At 45.4% G+C, this 14,313-nt stretch overlaps 1 protein-coding gene across 1 annotated transcript in view; it reads right to left on the bottom strand.

The window, feature by feature from the left end:
* RSPH9 (radial spoke head component 9) overlaps positions 1–14,313 on the bottom strand; it is an 89,470-nt gene that overhangs the window by 47,664 nt on the left and 27,493 nt on the right. Inside the window, exons 2-4 of the mRNA XM_053709382.1 lie at positions 9,673–9,838; positions 9,269–9,398; positions 6,026–6,172 (exon numbers count right to left, since the gene is read on the bottom strand). Of these exons, the coding sequence (XP_053565357.1) occupies positions 6,026–6,172; positions 9,269–9,398; positions 9,673–9,838 (443 nt within the window). The remainder of the gene's footprint in view (positions 1–6,025; positions 6,173–9,268; positions 9,399–9,672; positions 9,839–14,313) is intronic.

Raw genomic sequence — 14,313 nt, 5'->3', positions numbered from 1 at the left:
AGAATTATGCAAAATTAATAGAAGTAAATTGGAAAGTCGCTTAAAACGTCTTATTCTATCCAATCCAAGTCTGAATGAGAACTTAAACTCAGGAACAAACTAATGAACATATTTATCTCAAGTGGGATAACATTTTTTAAAGTACTGTGTTTAGAATAGAGGGAGGAGGTCAATACCATTTAAAGGTCCCTGTAGACTGTACGGTCATGAAGATTTCACATGTAAACGGGCATGTGACTCACTAGGAATATGTCCCATTTGCAGACAGGGTGAGGCTGACGGCGCAGAGATAAGAAGGGTTAGACAAGGATCCTGGCACAGGATATTAAGGGAAATCTTCTGCAAATTCAAGCATTTTATGGTCAGTTTGGAAAGTATCTTAAAGGATTTGTGATGTGTGTGAATGTACCAGCTGTCTGCATGCTGTGCTTGTTCAGCTTTACTTGCATGATACGGCCCATTATATGGTAAGAGAGAAATAACTGTCCTCACTTCACCCCAACAATATATAATAAAAACAGAATTCAGTTCTGCTGCCCAAATAACTACTAGTAAAAAGAAGCATAAAGACAACTTAACAAAGCAGATTCCTACAATCAAGGAGACTTTAAGCACACAAATTTGGTTTATTTAGTACATTCTACACTGTATGCTCCCGAGGGCCTGTAATGCGCCCCCTCACACGCACACTGGCGACTTTCTGCATAACCCTTTTCTTCTTTCCAGCAAAAGATGTAAAGCGTGTTCAGGATCTCTGGCAGCTACAGCCTAAAGGAACAGCAGTTCACCCAGGGCCGATCATTAAGTCTCGCCAACATGGAGAAAAAACACGCACCATATTGTAATGTAGGTGTCTCTCCTTCACACCCAGAATGATAAACAGATCTCAGGCTTTAACATACTGAAGAGATTTGTTAGATAATATCACCAGACCAGAGAGCGTATAGGACCCTTAGTGTGCCAAGGAGGGGTCCCTATGGGCACATCCCATTTCCCTAATGACTTAAAATATATATATTGCATAAACGTTTGTAAGATCAGGTGTTGTGCTCTTAATATTGCAACTAATTGAAATGATTTAAACAGTTTATAATTTAGATTTTCTTATTGTTCTTTAAATGAAGATACATATCTTTTATAAATGTACTAGCAGCTTCCTCTTATTCCTCGTTTCCCTCTTAACCTTACTTTTTTTAAGGGAGATTCTAAAACCTGACCCTTACAGCAGTGCTATTCTAAGCCTCTCCCCTTCATTTGCAGTGCTATTCTAAGCCTCTCCCCTTCATTTGCACTGCTATTCTAAGCCTCTCCCCTTCATTTGCAGTGCTATTCTAAGCCTCTCCCCTTCATTTGCAGTGCTATTCTAAACCCCTCCCCTTCATTTGCAGTACTATTCTAAGCCTCTCCCCTTCATTTGCAGTGCTATTCTAAGCCTCTCCCCTTCATTTGCAGTGCTATTCTAAGCCTCTCCCCTTCATTTGCAGTGCTATTCTAATCCTCTCCCCTTCATTTGCAGTGCTATTCTAAGCCTCTCCCCTTCATTTGCAGTGCTATTCTAAGCCCCTCCCCTTAATTTGCAGTGCTATTCTAAGCCTCTCCCCTTCATTTGCAGTGCTATTCTAACCCCCCCCTTCATTTGCAGTGCTATTCTAAGCCTCTCCCCTTCATTTGCAGTGCTATTCTAAGCCTCTCCCCTTCATTTGCAGTGCTATTCTAAACCCCTCCCCTTCACTTGCAGTGCTATTCTAAGCCTCTCCCCTTTATTTGCAGTGCTATTCTAAGCCTCTCATCTTCATTTGCAGTGCTATTCTAAGCCTCTCCCCTTCATTTGCAGTGCTATTCTAAGCCTCTCCCCTTCATTTGCACTGCTATTCTAAGCCTCTCCCCTTCATTTGCAGTGCTATTCTAAGCCTCTCCCCTTCATTTGCAGTGCTATTCTAAACCCCTCCCCTTCATTTGCAGTACTATTCTAAGCCTCTCCCCTTCATTTGCAGTGCTATTCTAAGCCTCTCCCCTTCATTTGCAGTGCTATTCTAAGCCTCTCCCCTTCATTTGCAGTGCTATTCTAATCCTCTCCCCTTCATTTGCAGTGCTATTCTAAGCCTCTCCCCTTAATTTGCAGTGCTATTCTAAGCCCCTCCCCTTAATTTGCAGTGCTATTCTAAGCCTCTCCCCTTCATTTGCAGTGCTATTCTAACCCCCCCCTTCATTTGCAGTGCTATTCTAAGCCCCTCCCCTTAATTTGCAGTGCTATTCTAAGCCTCTCCCCTTCATTTGCAGTGCTATTCTAAGCCTCTCCCCTTCATTTGCAGTGCTATTCTAAACCCCTCCCCTTCACTTGCAGTGCTATTCTAAGCCTCTCCCCTTTATTTGCAGTGCTATTCTAAGCCTCTCATCTTCATTTGCAGTGCTATTCTAAGCCTCTCCCCTTCATTTGCAGTGCTATTCTAAGCCTCTCCCCTTCATTTGCAGTGCTATTCTAAGCCTCTCCCCTTCATTTGCAGTGCTATTCTAAGCCTCTCCCCTTCATTTGCAGTGCTATTCTAAGCCTCTCCCCTTCATTTGCAGTGCTATTCTAAGCCTCTCCTCTTCATTTGCAGTGCTATTCTAAGCCTCTCCCCTTCATTTGCAGTACTATTCTAAGCCTCTCCCCTTCATTTGCAGTGCTATTCTAAACCCCTCCCCTTCATTTGCAATGCTATTCTAAGCCTCTCCCCTTCATTTGCAGTACTATTCTAAGCCTCTCCCCTTCATTTGCAGTGCTAGTCTAAGCCTCTCCTCTTCATTTGCAGTGCTAGTCTAAGCCTCTCCCCTTCATTTGCAGTACTATTCTAAGCCTCTCCCCTTCATTTGCAGTGCTATTCTAAACCCCTCCCCTTCATTTGCAGTGCTATTCTAAGCCCCTCCCCTTAATTTGCAGTGCTATTCTAAGCCTCTCCTCTTCACTTGCAGTGCTATTCTAAGCCTCTCCCCTTCATTTGCAGTGCTATTCTAAGCCTCTCCTCTTCATTTGCAGTGCTATTCTAAGCCTCTCCCCTTCATTTGCAGTACTATTCTAAGCCTCTCCCCTTCATTTGCAGTGCTATTCTAAGCCTCTCCCCTTCATTTGCAGTGCTATTCTAAGCCTCTCCCCTTCATTTGCAGTGCTATTCTAAGCCTCTCCCCTTCATTTGCAGTGCTATTCTAAGCCTCTCCCCTTCATTTGCAGTGCTATTCTAAGCCTCTCCCCTTCATTTGCAGTGCTATTCTAAGCCTCTCCCCTTCATTTGCAGTGCTATTCTAAGCCTCTCCCCTTCATTTGCAGTGCTATTCTAAGCCTCTCCCCTTTATTTGCAGTACTATTCTAAGCCTCTCCCCTTCATTTGCAGTGCTATTCTAAGCCTCTCCCCTTCATTTGCAGTGCTATTCTAAACCCCTCCCCTTCATTTGCAGTGCTATTCTAAACCCCTCCTCTTCATTTGCAGTGCTATTCTAAGCCTCTCCTCTTCATTTGCAGTGCTATTCTAAGCCCCTCCCCTTCATTTGCAGTGCTATTCTAAACCTGAGCCATCCACATTAGCTTGATATGGAGATCTGCAGTCAAAGCAGAGCAATCAAGAGGAAAAAAAATACCCAATCAGAGCAGATTGATGCTCTAAGTACCTCTTGTCTTTTGTCATCTGTCTGTTAAATAGATAAGGGAAGTTTTTTGTTTATATCTGCATAGCTAGAGAGACATAATGCTCAAAACTGAATTCCATTTTTCACATGATGGATCTCATGATCCTTTAAAGAAACAGTGTACAGTAAAAGGAATTTCCCTTTAAGGGACAGTTTACTCAAAAATGTTCTCCCATTTAATTTTTTTCCCAATGATCCACTTTACCTGCTGGAGTGTATTAAATTGTTTACAAGTATTTTCATTACCTTATATAGGCATTTTAAATAGTTTATTTAGCCTGTGGTATCCCCACCCATCCTGAAAGCTTTTGGCCTCAATAGAATAAATTACACTCCCAGTGGGTTATAGAAGAGATAAAGTAATAAAATGTTAACTTTCCATAGTTCTCTCCAAGTATTGGTGATTGGTTTATGGACAGATATAAGATAAAGAAGCAGGTATATGTACACAATGTGATAAAATAATGAGATCAGATTATACCTACAAACTCAACCCAATTTATTAGGTTGTGGCTTCAAAACATAAAATCAGCCAATTCATATACACAAATAAACCTTAAAAAAGCAAATCTCATGCATTTTATACTCTGCATCTGATTAAAAAAGTTATTTGAAACGCATTAAGGGGAAAACAATTTTATAGTATACTGTCCCTTAAATGTATTTACAGTAATTTGTTATACCATATGCAGAGTTTAAAATGTATGGAAATTTGCACACTGAGGTATATTTTTGTAAATGAAATAGATATCTCTGCTAATTGAAACCACACCCCAATCAAATCAGCAGGGAGAGCAGACCCCATTGGCTGATCAGTTTATATTTACACTAAATCCTCCTTATCTAATCTCTCTATACATAGTGAGACCATTTTATTACCTCACTTCCCTACTCCCATTGAGAGCAGGATTACTTCTAAACCTCCTATAACCTGTCCTAAAAGGGAAAGTCAACACCAAAATTGTTATTGTTTAAAAAGATAGATAACGCCTTTACTACCCATGCCCAGCTTTGCACAACCAACATTGTTATATTAATATATTTTATAACATTTAAACCTCTAAATTTCTGCCTGTTTCTAAGCCACTAAAGACAGCCTCTTATCACATGCTTTTTTATTAGCTTCTCACAACAGGGGAGTGCTAGTTCATGTGAGCCATATAGATAACATTGTGCTCACTCCCATGGAGTTTTTGCAGAAACTGCACTAATTGGCTAAAATGCAAGTCAATAGATAATAAATAGTCATGTGATCAGGGGGCTGTTAAAAGAGGCTTAGATACAAGGTAATAACAGAGGTAAAAAGTATATTAATATAACTGTGTTGGTTATGCAGAACAGGGGAATGGGTAATAAAGAGATTATCTATCTTTTTAAACAATAAAAAATTTTAAGTACAGAAACGTTTATTATAGGTTTGGATACAACAGGCAAGAACAGCTATTTCAAATAAAATAAATTAGGGTAAAGGAGTTATTTGTAAGCAATTGAATACATCCCAGCAGGTAAAATGTATAATTGGGAACACGTTAAAGGAGAGAACAATTTAGAGCAAACTGTCATTTTTAAAAAAAGCTGAGGCAAAAACTGGGGTTCTAGAATAACCTCAAATAGAAATCACCTGGTTTTTCAGCGGGGCAGCTAATCCGTCTCTCCAGTACAGAAGGGTAGACAGGTGCTCAGTTAGAACAAGTCAGGGTATAAAGCAATTTAAAAAAGGGACAGTCAATGTTATTTTATTTTTTGAAAGATAAGACAGACTTCCTCCTTTCAAATTAGTGGTCTCTTGTCTCTGTTTAAGGTCTGGGAATTAATATATAGGCTTTAAAAAGCCCTCCTACAGAGACGCACCCTCACTATTATGTCATCCCACAAGTACAGGATGATGTCATGGATGATTCTGATCTCAGTCCTCCCGTCTCCTTTATCTGCTGCAGTGCTGGGGGGGTTCCCCTAGATTAGCATCAGAATAAAACCACCCGTATTATAACGTTTACAACTTCTACACTTTGAGCGTAGCACTAAGGGCAACGTGTCGTACTCTGCATTCAAACATTTAATATTCCAATGTCTCTAACCCTTACATTGTAGACACTGTCATTGCTACAGATACAGCTGATATATAAGAATGTGTGATTGGAACTGTAAAATGGAGGAACGGCCGTGCAGACCAGCTAGGGGTATCTGGGAGAGGGGCTGAGAGCGTCAGTACAGCTGGTGATGTAAATGGTCATGAGCCTGAAAGCAAATCTCCCAGCAGGCACATAGATAAGTGCCGCATCTTATTCTCTGTATTACTGCTCAGGCCTCTCAGTAGGTCACTCAGCTGCCCCTGTGTATGACCCCTGTGATGTCTCATTCTCACCTTTTGGTGTATCATGTTCTAGAGATTCCAAGAAGTCTATAGAAGGATTCAGATCAGCCTTCTCCATCAACGACTTCTTCTTGGGGCTTAGGGATGGAGTGAAGTGGAAGAAGGAACTCAGCTTTTTAGCTTCACTCACTGAGAGACCTAGGAGGGAAGATTGTCCTGTTAGTGGGATGAAAGAGTATAATATCCAAATTCTGCAGATTATGTCTAACAAAGCTTATATGCCATAATTATACTGCACTACTTTGTATTTGTGTAAAAAAGTCAGTAACAGAGCAGTGCTACATATACGTGCTAGAGGAGTAACAGAGCAGTGCTACATATACGTGCTAGGGGGGTAACAGAGCAGTGCAACATATACGTGCTAGAGGGATAACAAACTAGTGCTACATATACGTGCTAGAGGAGTAACAGAGCAGTGCTACATATACGTGCTAGAGGGATAACAAACTAGTGCTACATATACGTGCTAGAGGGATAACAAACTAGTGCTACATATACGTGCTAGAGGGATAACAAACTAGTGCTACATATACGTGCTAGAGGAGTAACAGAGCAGTGCTACATATACGTGCTAGAGGGATAACAAACTAGTGCTACATATACGTGCTAGAGGAGTAACAGAGCAGTGCTACATATACGTGCTAGAGGGATAACAAACTAGTGCTACATATACGTGCTAGAGGGCTAACAGAGCAGTGCTACATATACGTGCTAGAGGGATAACAGAGCAGTGCTACATATACGTGCTAGAGGGGTAACAGAGCAGTGCTACATATACGTGCTAGAGGGATAACAGAGCAGTGCTACATATACGTGCTAGAGGAGTAACAGAGCAGTGCTACATATACGTGCTAGAGGGATAACAGTGCAGTGCTACATATATGTGCTAGAGGGGTTACAGAGCAGTGCTACATATACATGCTAGAGGGATAACAGAGCAGTGCTACATATACGTGCTAGAGGGATAACAAACTAGTGCTACATATACGTGCTAGAGGGCTAACAGAGCAGTGCTACATATACGTGCTAGAGGAGTAACAGAGCAGTGCTACATATACGTGCTAGGGGGGGTAACAGAGCAGTGCAACATATACGTGCTAGAGGGATAACAAACTAGTGCTACATATACGTGCTAGAGGGCTAACAGAGCAGTGCTACATATACGTGCTAGAGGAGTAACAGAGCAGTGCTACATATACGTGCTAGGGGGGTAACAGAGCAGTGCAACATATACGTGCTAGAGGGATAACAAACTAGTGCTACATATACCTGCTAGAGGGCTAACAGAGCAGTGCTACATATACGTGCTAGAGGGATGACAGAGCAGTGCTACATATACGTGCTAGAGGGATAACAGAGCAGTGCTACATATACGTGCTAGAGGGATAACAGAGCAGTGCTACATATACGTGCTAGAGGAGTAACAGAGCAGTGCTACATATACGTGCTAGAGGGATAACAAACTAGTGCTACATATACGTGCTAGAGGAGTAACAGAGCAGTGCTACATATACGTGCTAGAGGGATAACAGTGCAGTGCTACATATATGTGCTAGAGGGGTTACAGAGCAGTGCTACATATACATGCTAGAGGGATAACAGAGCAGTGCTACATATACGTGCTAGAGGGATAACAGAGCAGTGCTACATATACGTGCTAGAGGGATAACAGAGCAGTGCTACATATACGTGCTAGAGGGGTTACAGAGCAGTGCTACATATACGTGCTAGAGGGATAACAGTGCAGTTATAACAAACTAGTGCTACATATACGTGCTAGAGGGATAACAGAGCAGTGCTACATATACGTGCTAGAGGGGTTACATAATAGTGCTACATATACGTGCTAGAGGAATAACAGAGCAGTGCTACATATACGTGTTAGAGGGGTTACAGAGCAGTGCTACATATACGTGCTAGGGGGGTAACAGAGTAGTGCAACATATACGTGCTAGAGGGGCAACAGAGCAGTGCTACATATACGTGTTGAGAGGGGTTACAGAGCAGTGCTACATATACGTGCTAGAGGGGTTACAGAGCAGTGCTACATATACGTGCTAGAGGGGTAACAGAGCAGTGCTACATATACGTACCAGAGGGGTAACAGAGCAGTGCTACATATATGTGCTAGAGGGGCAACAGAGCAGTGCTACATATACGTGTTGAGAGGGGTTACAGAGCAGTGCTACATATACGTGCTAGAGGGGTTACAGAGCAGTGCTACATATACGTGCTAGAGGGGTTACAGAGCAGTGCTACATATACGTACCAGAGGGGTAACAGAGCAGTGCTACATATACGTACCAGATGGGTAACAGAGCAGTGCTACATATACGTACCAGAGGGGTAACAGAGCAGTGCTACATATACGTGCTAGAGGGGCAACAGAGCAGTGCTACATATACGTGATAGAGGGGTAACAGAGCAGTGCTACATATACATAACAGAAGGGTAATAGAGCAGTGCTACATATACGTACCACAGGGGGTAACAGAGCAGTGCTACATATACGTACCAGAGGGGGTAACAGAGCAGTGCTACATACACATAACAGAAGGGTAATAGAGCAGTGCTACATATACGTACCAGAGGGGGGTAACAGAGCAGTGCTACATATACGTACCAGAGGGGGTAACAGAGCAGTGCTACATACACATAACAGAAGGGTAATAGAGCAGTGTTACATATACGTACCAGAGGGGGTAACAGAGCAGTGCTACATATACGTACCAGAGGGGGTAACAGAGCAGTGCTACATACACATAACAGAAGGGTAATAGAGCAGTGCTACATATACGTACCAGAGGGGGTAACAGAGCAGTGCTACATACACATAACAGAAAGGTAATAGAGCAGTGCTACATATACGTACCAGAGGGGGTAACAGAGCAGTGCTACATATACGTACCAGAGGGGGTAACAGAGCAGTGCTACATACACATAACAGAAGGGTAATAGAGCAGTGCTACATATACGTACCAGAGGGGGTAACAGAGCAGTGCTACATATACGTACCAGAGGGGGTAACAGAGCAGTGCTCTGCACATATCTGGCACAGGGAGTGATGGTGCAATGATCTGTGAACCTCTAGAATGGGGGTACTAGAGCAATGTCTAAGCCAGTCAGACAGCAGTAACATATTTATCATATAGAATGTACATTTTATTTGCACACGTGTAAGCTGCGGAGTCAGATTCAGCGCTGGCCTCAGAGATATCCAGATTCACATCTCACCTCGGAAGCAGTGGTTGATGTTCACCTGCCCAAGTGGGTTCTTCACAAAAGCCCCACGTGGAACCACAGCTGTCTCCTCGTCTATCCTGCTGATTATGGCTATGAGACGCGCTTCCTCCTTGATATGGGTCTAAAATCAGAAGAGGATGAGACACAATAAGAATGACAAAAGGGTTAAATCAGCTAATAATAACTACTACCCAGACAGACATTTATATGTTCATACAGTCAAACCTTAATAGTCTTGATAAACCTGCCAGGCAGTGTAAGCTGAATAAACTGTAGACTAAGATACATAAATCAAACAAGGAAACCTATGGATAATAATGTCAGTGTGTTGCTGTCTATTTCTCGATTCCCTTGGATGCCGGCTGTGAAGAATAAGTCAAATGATATAAACTTACTACTTCTTCCTCGTCATAAGCTGCATTCCCTTCACCTGCCTTCTTGTGCACTATATGCTCATACTCATGGGAAGGGTCCCCGATAAAACGTCCTTTAATCACTTGAGATTGCGCAATGACTTCCTCAGTGGCTGGCGGCAGGAGACACCAGTCCATGCAGTTTAGACTGAAAAAAGGAAAACTACACAGTCAGCTGCATCCAGCTCTGTCTGTGTGTGTGTGTGTTTGTGACCCATCTGCACCAGTGCCCTGTGTGTGACCCAACTGTACCAGTGCTCTGTGTGTGTGTGTGTGTGTGTGTGTGTGTGTGTGTGTGTGTGTGTGTGTGTGTGTGTGTGACCCATCTGTACCAGTGCCCTGTGTGTGACCCAACTGTACCAGTGCTCTGTGTGTGTGTGTGTGTGTGTGTGCGCGTGTGTGTGTGTGTGTGTGAGACCCATCTGTACCAGTGCTCTGTGTGTGTGTGTTTGTGTGTGTGTGTGTGATCCATCTGTACCAGTGCCCTGTGTGTGTGAGACCCATCTGTACCAGTGCTCTGTGTGTGTGTGTGTGTGTGTGTGTGTTTGTGTGTGTGTTTGTGTGTGTGTGTGTGTGATCCATCTGTACCAGTGCCCTGTGTGTGTGAGACCCATCTGTACCAGTGCTCTGTGTGTGTGTGTGTGTGTGATCCATCTGTACCAGTGCTCTGTGTGTGTGTGTGTGTGTGTGTGAACCATCTGTACCAGTGCCCTGTGTGTGTGTGTGTGTGTGTGTGTGTGTGTGTGAACCATCTGTACCAGTGCCCTGTGTGTGTGTGAACCATCTGTACCAGTGCCCTGTGTGTGTGTGTGTGTGTGTGTGTGTGTGTGTGAGACCCATCTGTACCAGTGCTCTGTGTGTGTGAGACCCATCTGTACCAGTGCCCTGTGTGTGACCCAACTGTACCAGTGCTCTGTGTGTGTGTGTGTGTGTGTGTGTGTGTGTGTGAGAGACCCATCTGTACCAGTGCTCTGTGTGTGTGAGACCCATCTGTACCAGTGCTCTGTGTGTGTTTGTGTGTGTCCCATCTGTACCAGTGCTCTGTGTGTGTGTGTGTGTGTGTGATCCATCTGTACCAGTGCTCTGTGTGTGTGTGTGTGTGTGTGTGTGTGTGTGTGTGTGAACCATCTGTACCAGTGCCGTGTGTGTGTGAACCATCTGTACCAGTGCCCTGTGTGTGTGTGTGTGATCCATCTGTACCAGTGCCCTGTGTGTGTGTGTGTGTGTGTGAACCATCTGTACCAGTGCCCTGTGTGTGTGTGTGTGTGTGACCCATCTGTACCAGTGCTCTGTGTGTGTGTGTGTGTGTGTGTGTGTCCCATATGTACCAGTGCTCTGTGTGTGTGAGTGTGTGTGTGTATGAGATCCATCTGTACCAGTGCCCTGTGTGTGTGAGACCCATCTGTACCAGTGCTCTGTGTGTGTGTGTGTGTGTGTGTGTGACCCATCTGTACTAGTGCTCTGTGTGTGTGTGTGTGTGTGTGTGACCCATCTGTACCAGTGCCCTGTGTGTGTGTGAACCATCTGTACCAGTGCCCTGTGTGTGTGTGAACCATCTGTACCAGTGCCCTGTGTGTGTGTGTGTGTGTGACCCATCTGTACCAGTGCCCTGTGTGTGTGACCCATCTGTACCAGTGCTCTGTGTGTGCGTGTGTGACCCATCTGTACCAGTGCTGTGTGTGTGTGTGTGTGTGTGTGTGTGTGTGTGTGTGTGTGTGACCCATCTGTACCAGTTCTGTGTGTGTGTGTGACCCATCTGTACCAGTGCTCTGTGTGTGTGTGTGTGTGTGTGTGTGTGACCCATCTGTACCAGTGCTCTGTGTGTGTGTGATCCATCTGTACCAGTGCTCTGTGTGTGCGTGATCCATCTGTACCAGTGCTCTGTGTGTGTGTGTGTGTGTGTGACCCATCTGTACCAGTGCTGTGTGTGTGTGTGTGACCCATCTGTACAAGTTCTGTGTGTGTGTGTGTGTGTGACCCATCTGTACCAGTGCTCTGTGTGTGTGTGTGACCCATCTGTACCAGTGCTCTGTGTGTGTGTGTGACCCATCTGTACCAGTGCTGTGTGTGTGTGTGTGTGTGTGTGTGACCCATCTGTACCAGTTCTGTGTGTGTGTGTGTGTGTGTGTGTGTGTGTGTGACCCATCTGTACCAGTACTCTGTGTGTGTGTGTGTGTGACCCATCTGTACCAGTGCTCTGTGTGTGTGTGTGTGACCCATCTGTATCAGTGCTGTGTGTGTGTGTGTGACCCATCTGTACCAGTTCTGTGTGTGTGTGTGTGTGTGTGTGTGTGACCCATCTGTACCAGTGCTCTATGTGTGTGTGTGTGTGACCCATCTGTACCAGTGCTCTATGTGTGTGTGTGTGTGACCCATCTGTACCAGTTCTGTGTGTGTGTGTGTGTGTGTGTGTGTGTGTGTGACCCATCTGTACCAATGCTCTGTGTGTGTGTGTGTGTGACCCATCTGTACCAATGCTCTGTGTGTGTGTGTGTGTGTGTGTGTGTGTGTGTGTGTGTGTGTGTGTGTGTGTGTGTGTGTGTGTGTATGACCCATCTGTACCAGTGCTCTGTGTGTGTGTGACCCATCTGTACCAGTGCTCTGTGTGTGTGTGTGTGACCCATCTGTACCAGTGCTCTGTGTGTGTGTGACCCATCTGTACCAGTGCTCTGTGTGTGTGTGTGTGTGTGTGACCCATCTGTACCAGTGCTCTGTGTTTGTGTGACCCATCTGTACCAGTGCTCTGTGTGTGTGTGTGACCCATCTGTACCAGTGGTGTGTGTGTGTGTGTGTGTGACCCATCTGTACCAGTGCTCTGTGTTTGTGTGACCCATCTGTACCAATGCTCTGTGTGTGTGTGTGTGACCCATCTGTACCAGTGCTGTGTGTGTGTGTGTGTGTGACCCATCTGTACCAGTGCTGTGTGTGTGTGTATGTGTGACCCACCTGTACCAGTACTCTGTGTGTGTGTGTGTGTGTGTGTGTGTGTGTGAGACCCACCTGTACCAGTGCTCTGTGTGTGTCCCCCATCTGTACCAGTGCTGTGTGTGTGTGTGTGTGTGTGACCCATCTGTACCAGTGCTGTGTGTGTGTGTGTGTGACCCATCTGTACCAGTGCTGTGTGTGTGTGTGTGTGTGTGACCCATCTGTACCAGTGCTCTGTGTGTGTGTGACCCATCTGTACCAGTTCTGTGTGTGTGTGTGACCCATCTGTACCAGTGCTGTGTGTGTGTGTGTGACCCATCTGTACCAGTGCTGTGTGTGTGTGTGTGTGTGTGTGTGTGTGTGACCCATCTGTACCAGTTCTGTGTGTGTGTGTGTGTGTGTGTGACCCATCTGTACCAGTTCTGTGTGTGTGTGTGTGTGTGTGTGTGACCCATCTGTACCAGTGCCCTGTGTGTGTGTGTGTGACCCATCTGTACCAGTTCTGTGTGTGTGTGTGTGTGTGACCCATCTGTACCAGTGCCCTGTGTGTGTGTGATCCATCTGTGCCAGTGCCCTGTGTGTGTGTGTGTGTGAGACCCATCTGTACCAGTGCAGTGTGTGTGTGTGACCCATCTATACCAGTGCGTCCTGTGTGTGTGTTTGTGTGTGTGTGTGTGTGTGACCCATCTGTACCAGTGCCCTGTGTGTGTGTGTGTGTGAGACCCATCTGTACCAGTGCAGTGTGTGTGTGTGACCCATCTATACCAGTGCGTCCTGTGTGTGTGTTTGTGTGTGTGTGTGTGTGTGACCCATCTGTACCAGTGCCCTGTGTGTGTGTGTGACCCATCTGTACCAGTGCCGTGTGTGTGTGTGTGTGTGTGACCCATCTGTACCAGTGCCCTGTGTGTGTGTGTGTGTGTGTGTGTGTGTGTGTGTGTGTGACCCATCTGTACCAGTGCCGTGTATGTGTGTGTGTGTGTGACCCATCTGTACCAGTGCCCTGTGTGTGTGTGTGTGTGTGTGTGTGTGACCCATCTGTACCAGTGCCCTGTGTGTGTGTGACCCATCTGTACCAGTGCTCTATGTGTGTGTGTGTGTGTGTGTGTGTGTGACCCATCTGTACCAGTGCCCTGTGTGTGTGTGTGTGTGTGTGTGTGTGTGTGACCCATCTGTACCAGTGCCCTGTGTGTGTGTGTGACCCATTTGTACCAGTGCTCTGTGTGTGTGTGTGTGTGACCCATCTGTACCAGTGCCCTGTGTGTGTGTGTGTGTCCCATCTGTACCAGTGCTGTGTGTGTGTGTGTGTGTGTGTGTGTGTGTGTGAGACCCACCTGTACCAGTGCTGTGTGTGTGTGTGTGTGTGTGTGTGTGAGACCCACCTGTACCAGTGCTCTGTGTGTGTGTGTGTGTGTGTGTGTGAGACCCATCTGTACCAGTGCCCTGTGTGTGTGTGTGTGTGTCCCATCTGTACCAGTGCTGTGTGTGTGTGTGTGTGTGTGTGTGTGAGACCCACCTGTACCAGTGCTCTGTGTGTGTGTGTGACCCATCTGTACCAGTGCCCTGTGTGTGTGTGTGTGTGTGTGTGTGTGTGTGTGTGACACCCATCTGTACCAGTGCCCTGTGTGTGTGTGTGACCCATTTGTACCAGTGCTCTGTGTGTGTGTGTGTGTGTGTGTGTGACCCATCTGTACCAGTTCT

Source organism: Bombina bombina, chromosome 4 (assembly GCF_027579735.1).
Source record: "Bombina bombina isolate aBomBom1 chromosome 4, aBomBom1.pri, whole genome shotgun sequence".
Lineage (NCBI taxonomy): Eukaryota > Metazoa > Chordata > Amphibia > Anura > Bombinatoridae > Bombina > Bombina bombina.
This window is presented reverse-complemented; position numbering and strand designations above follow the sequence as displayed.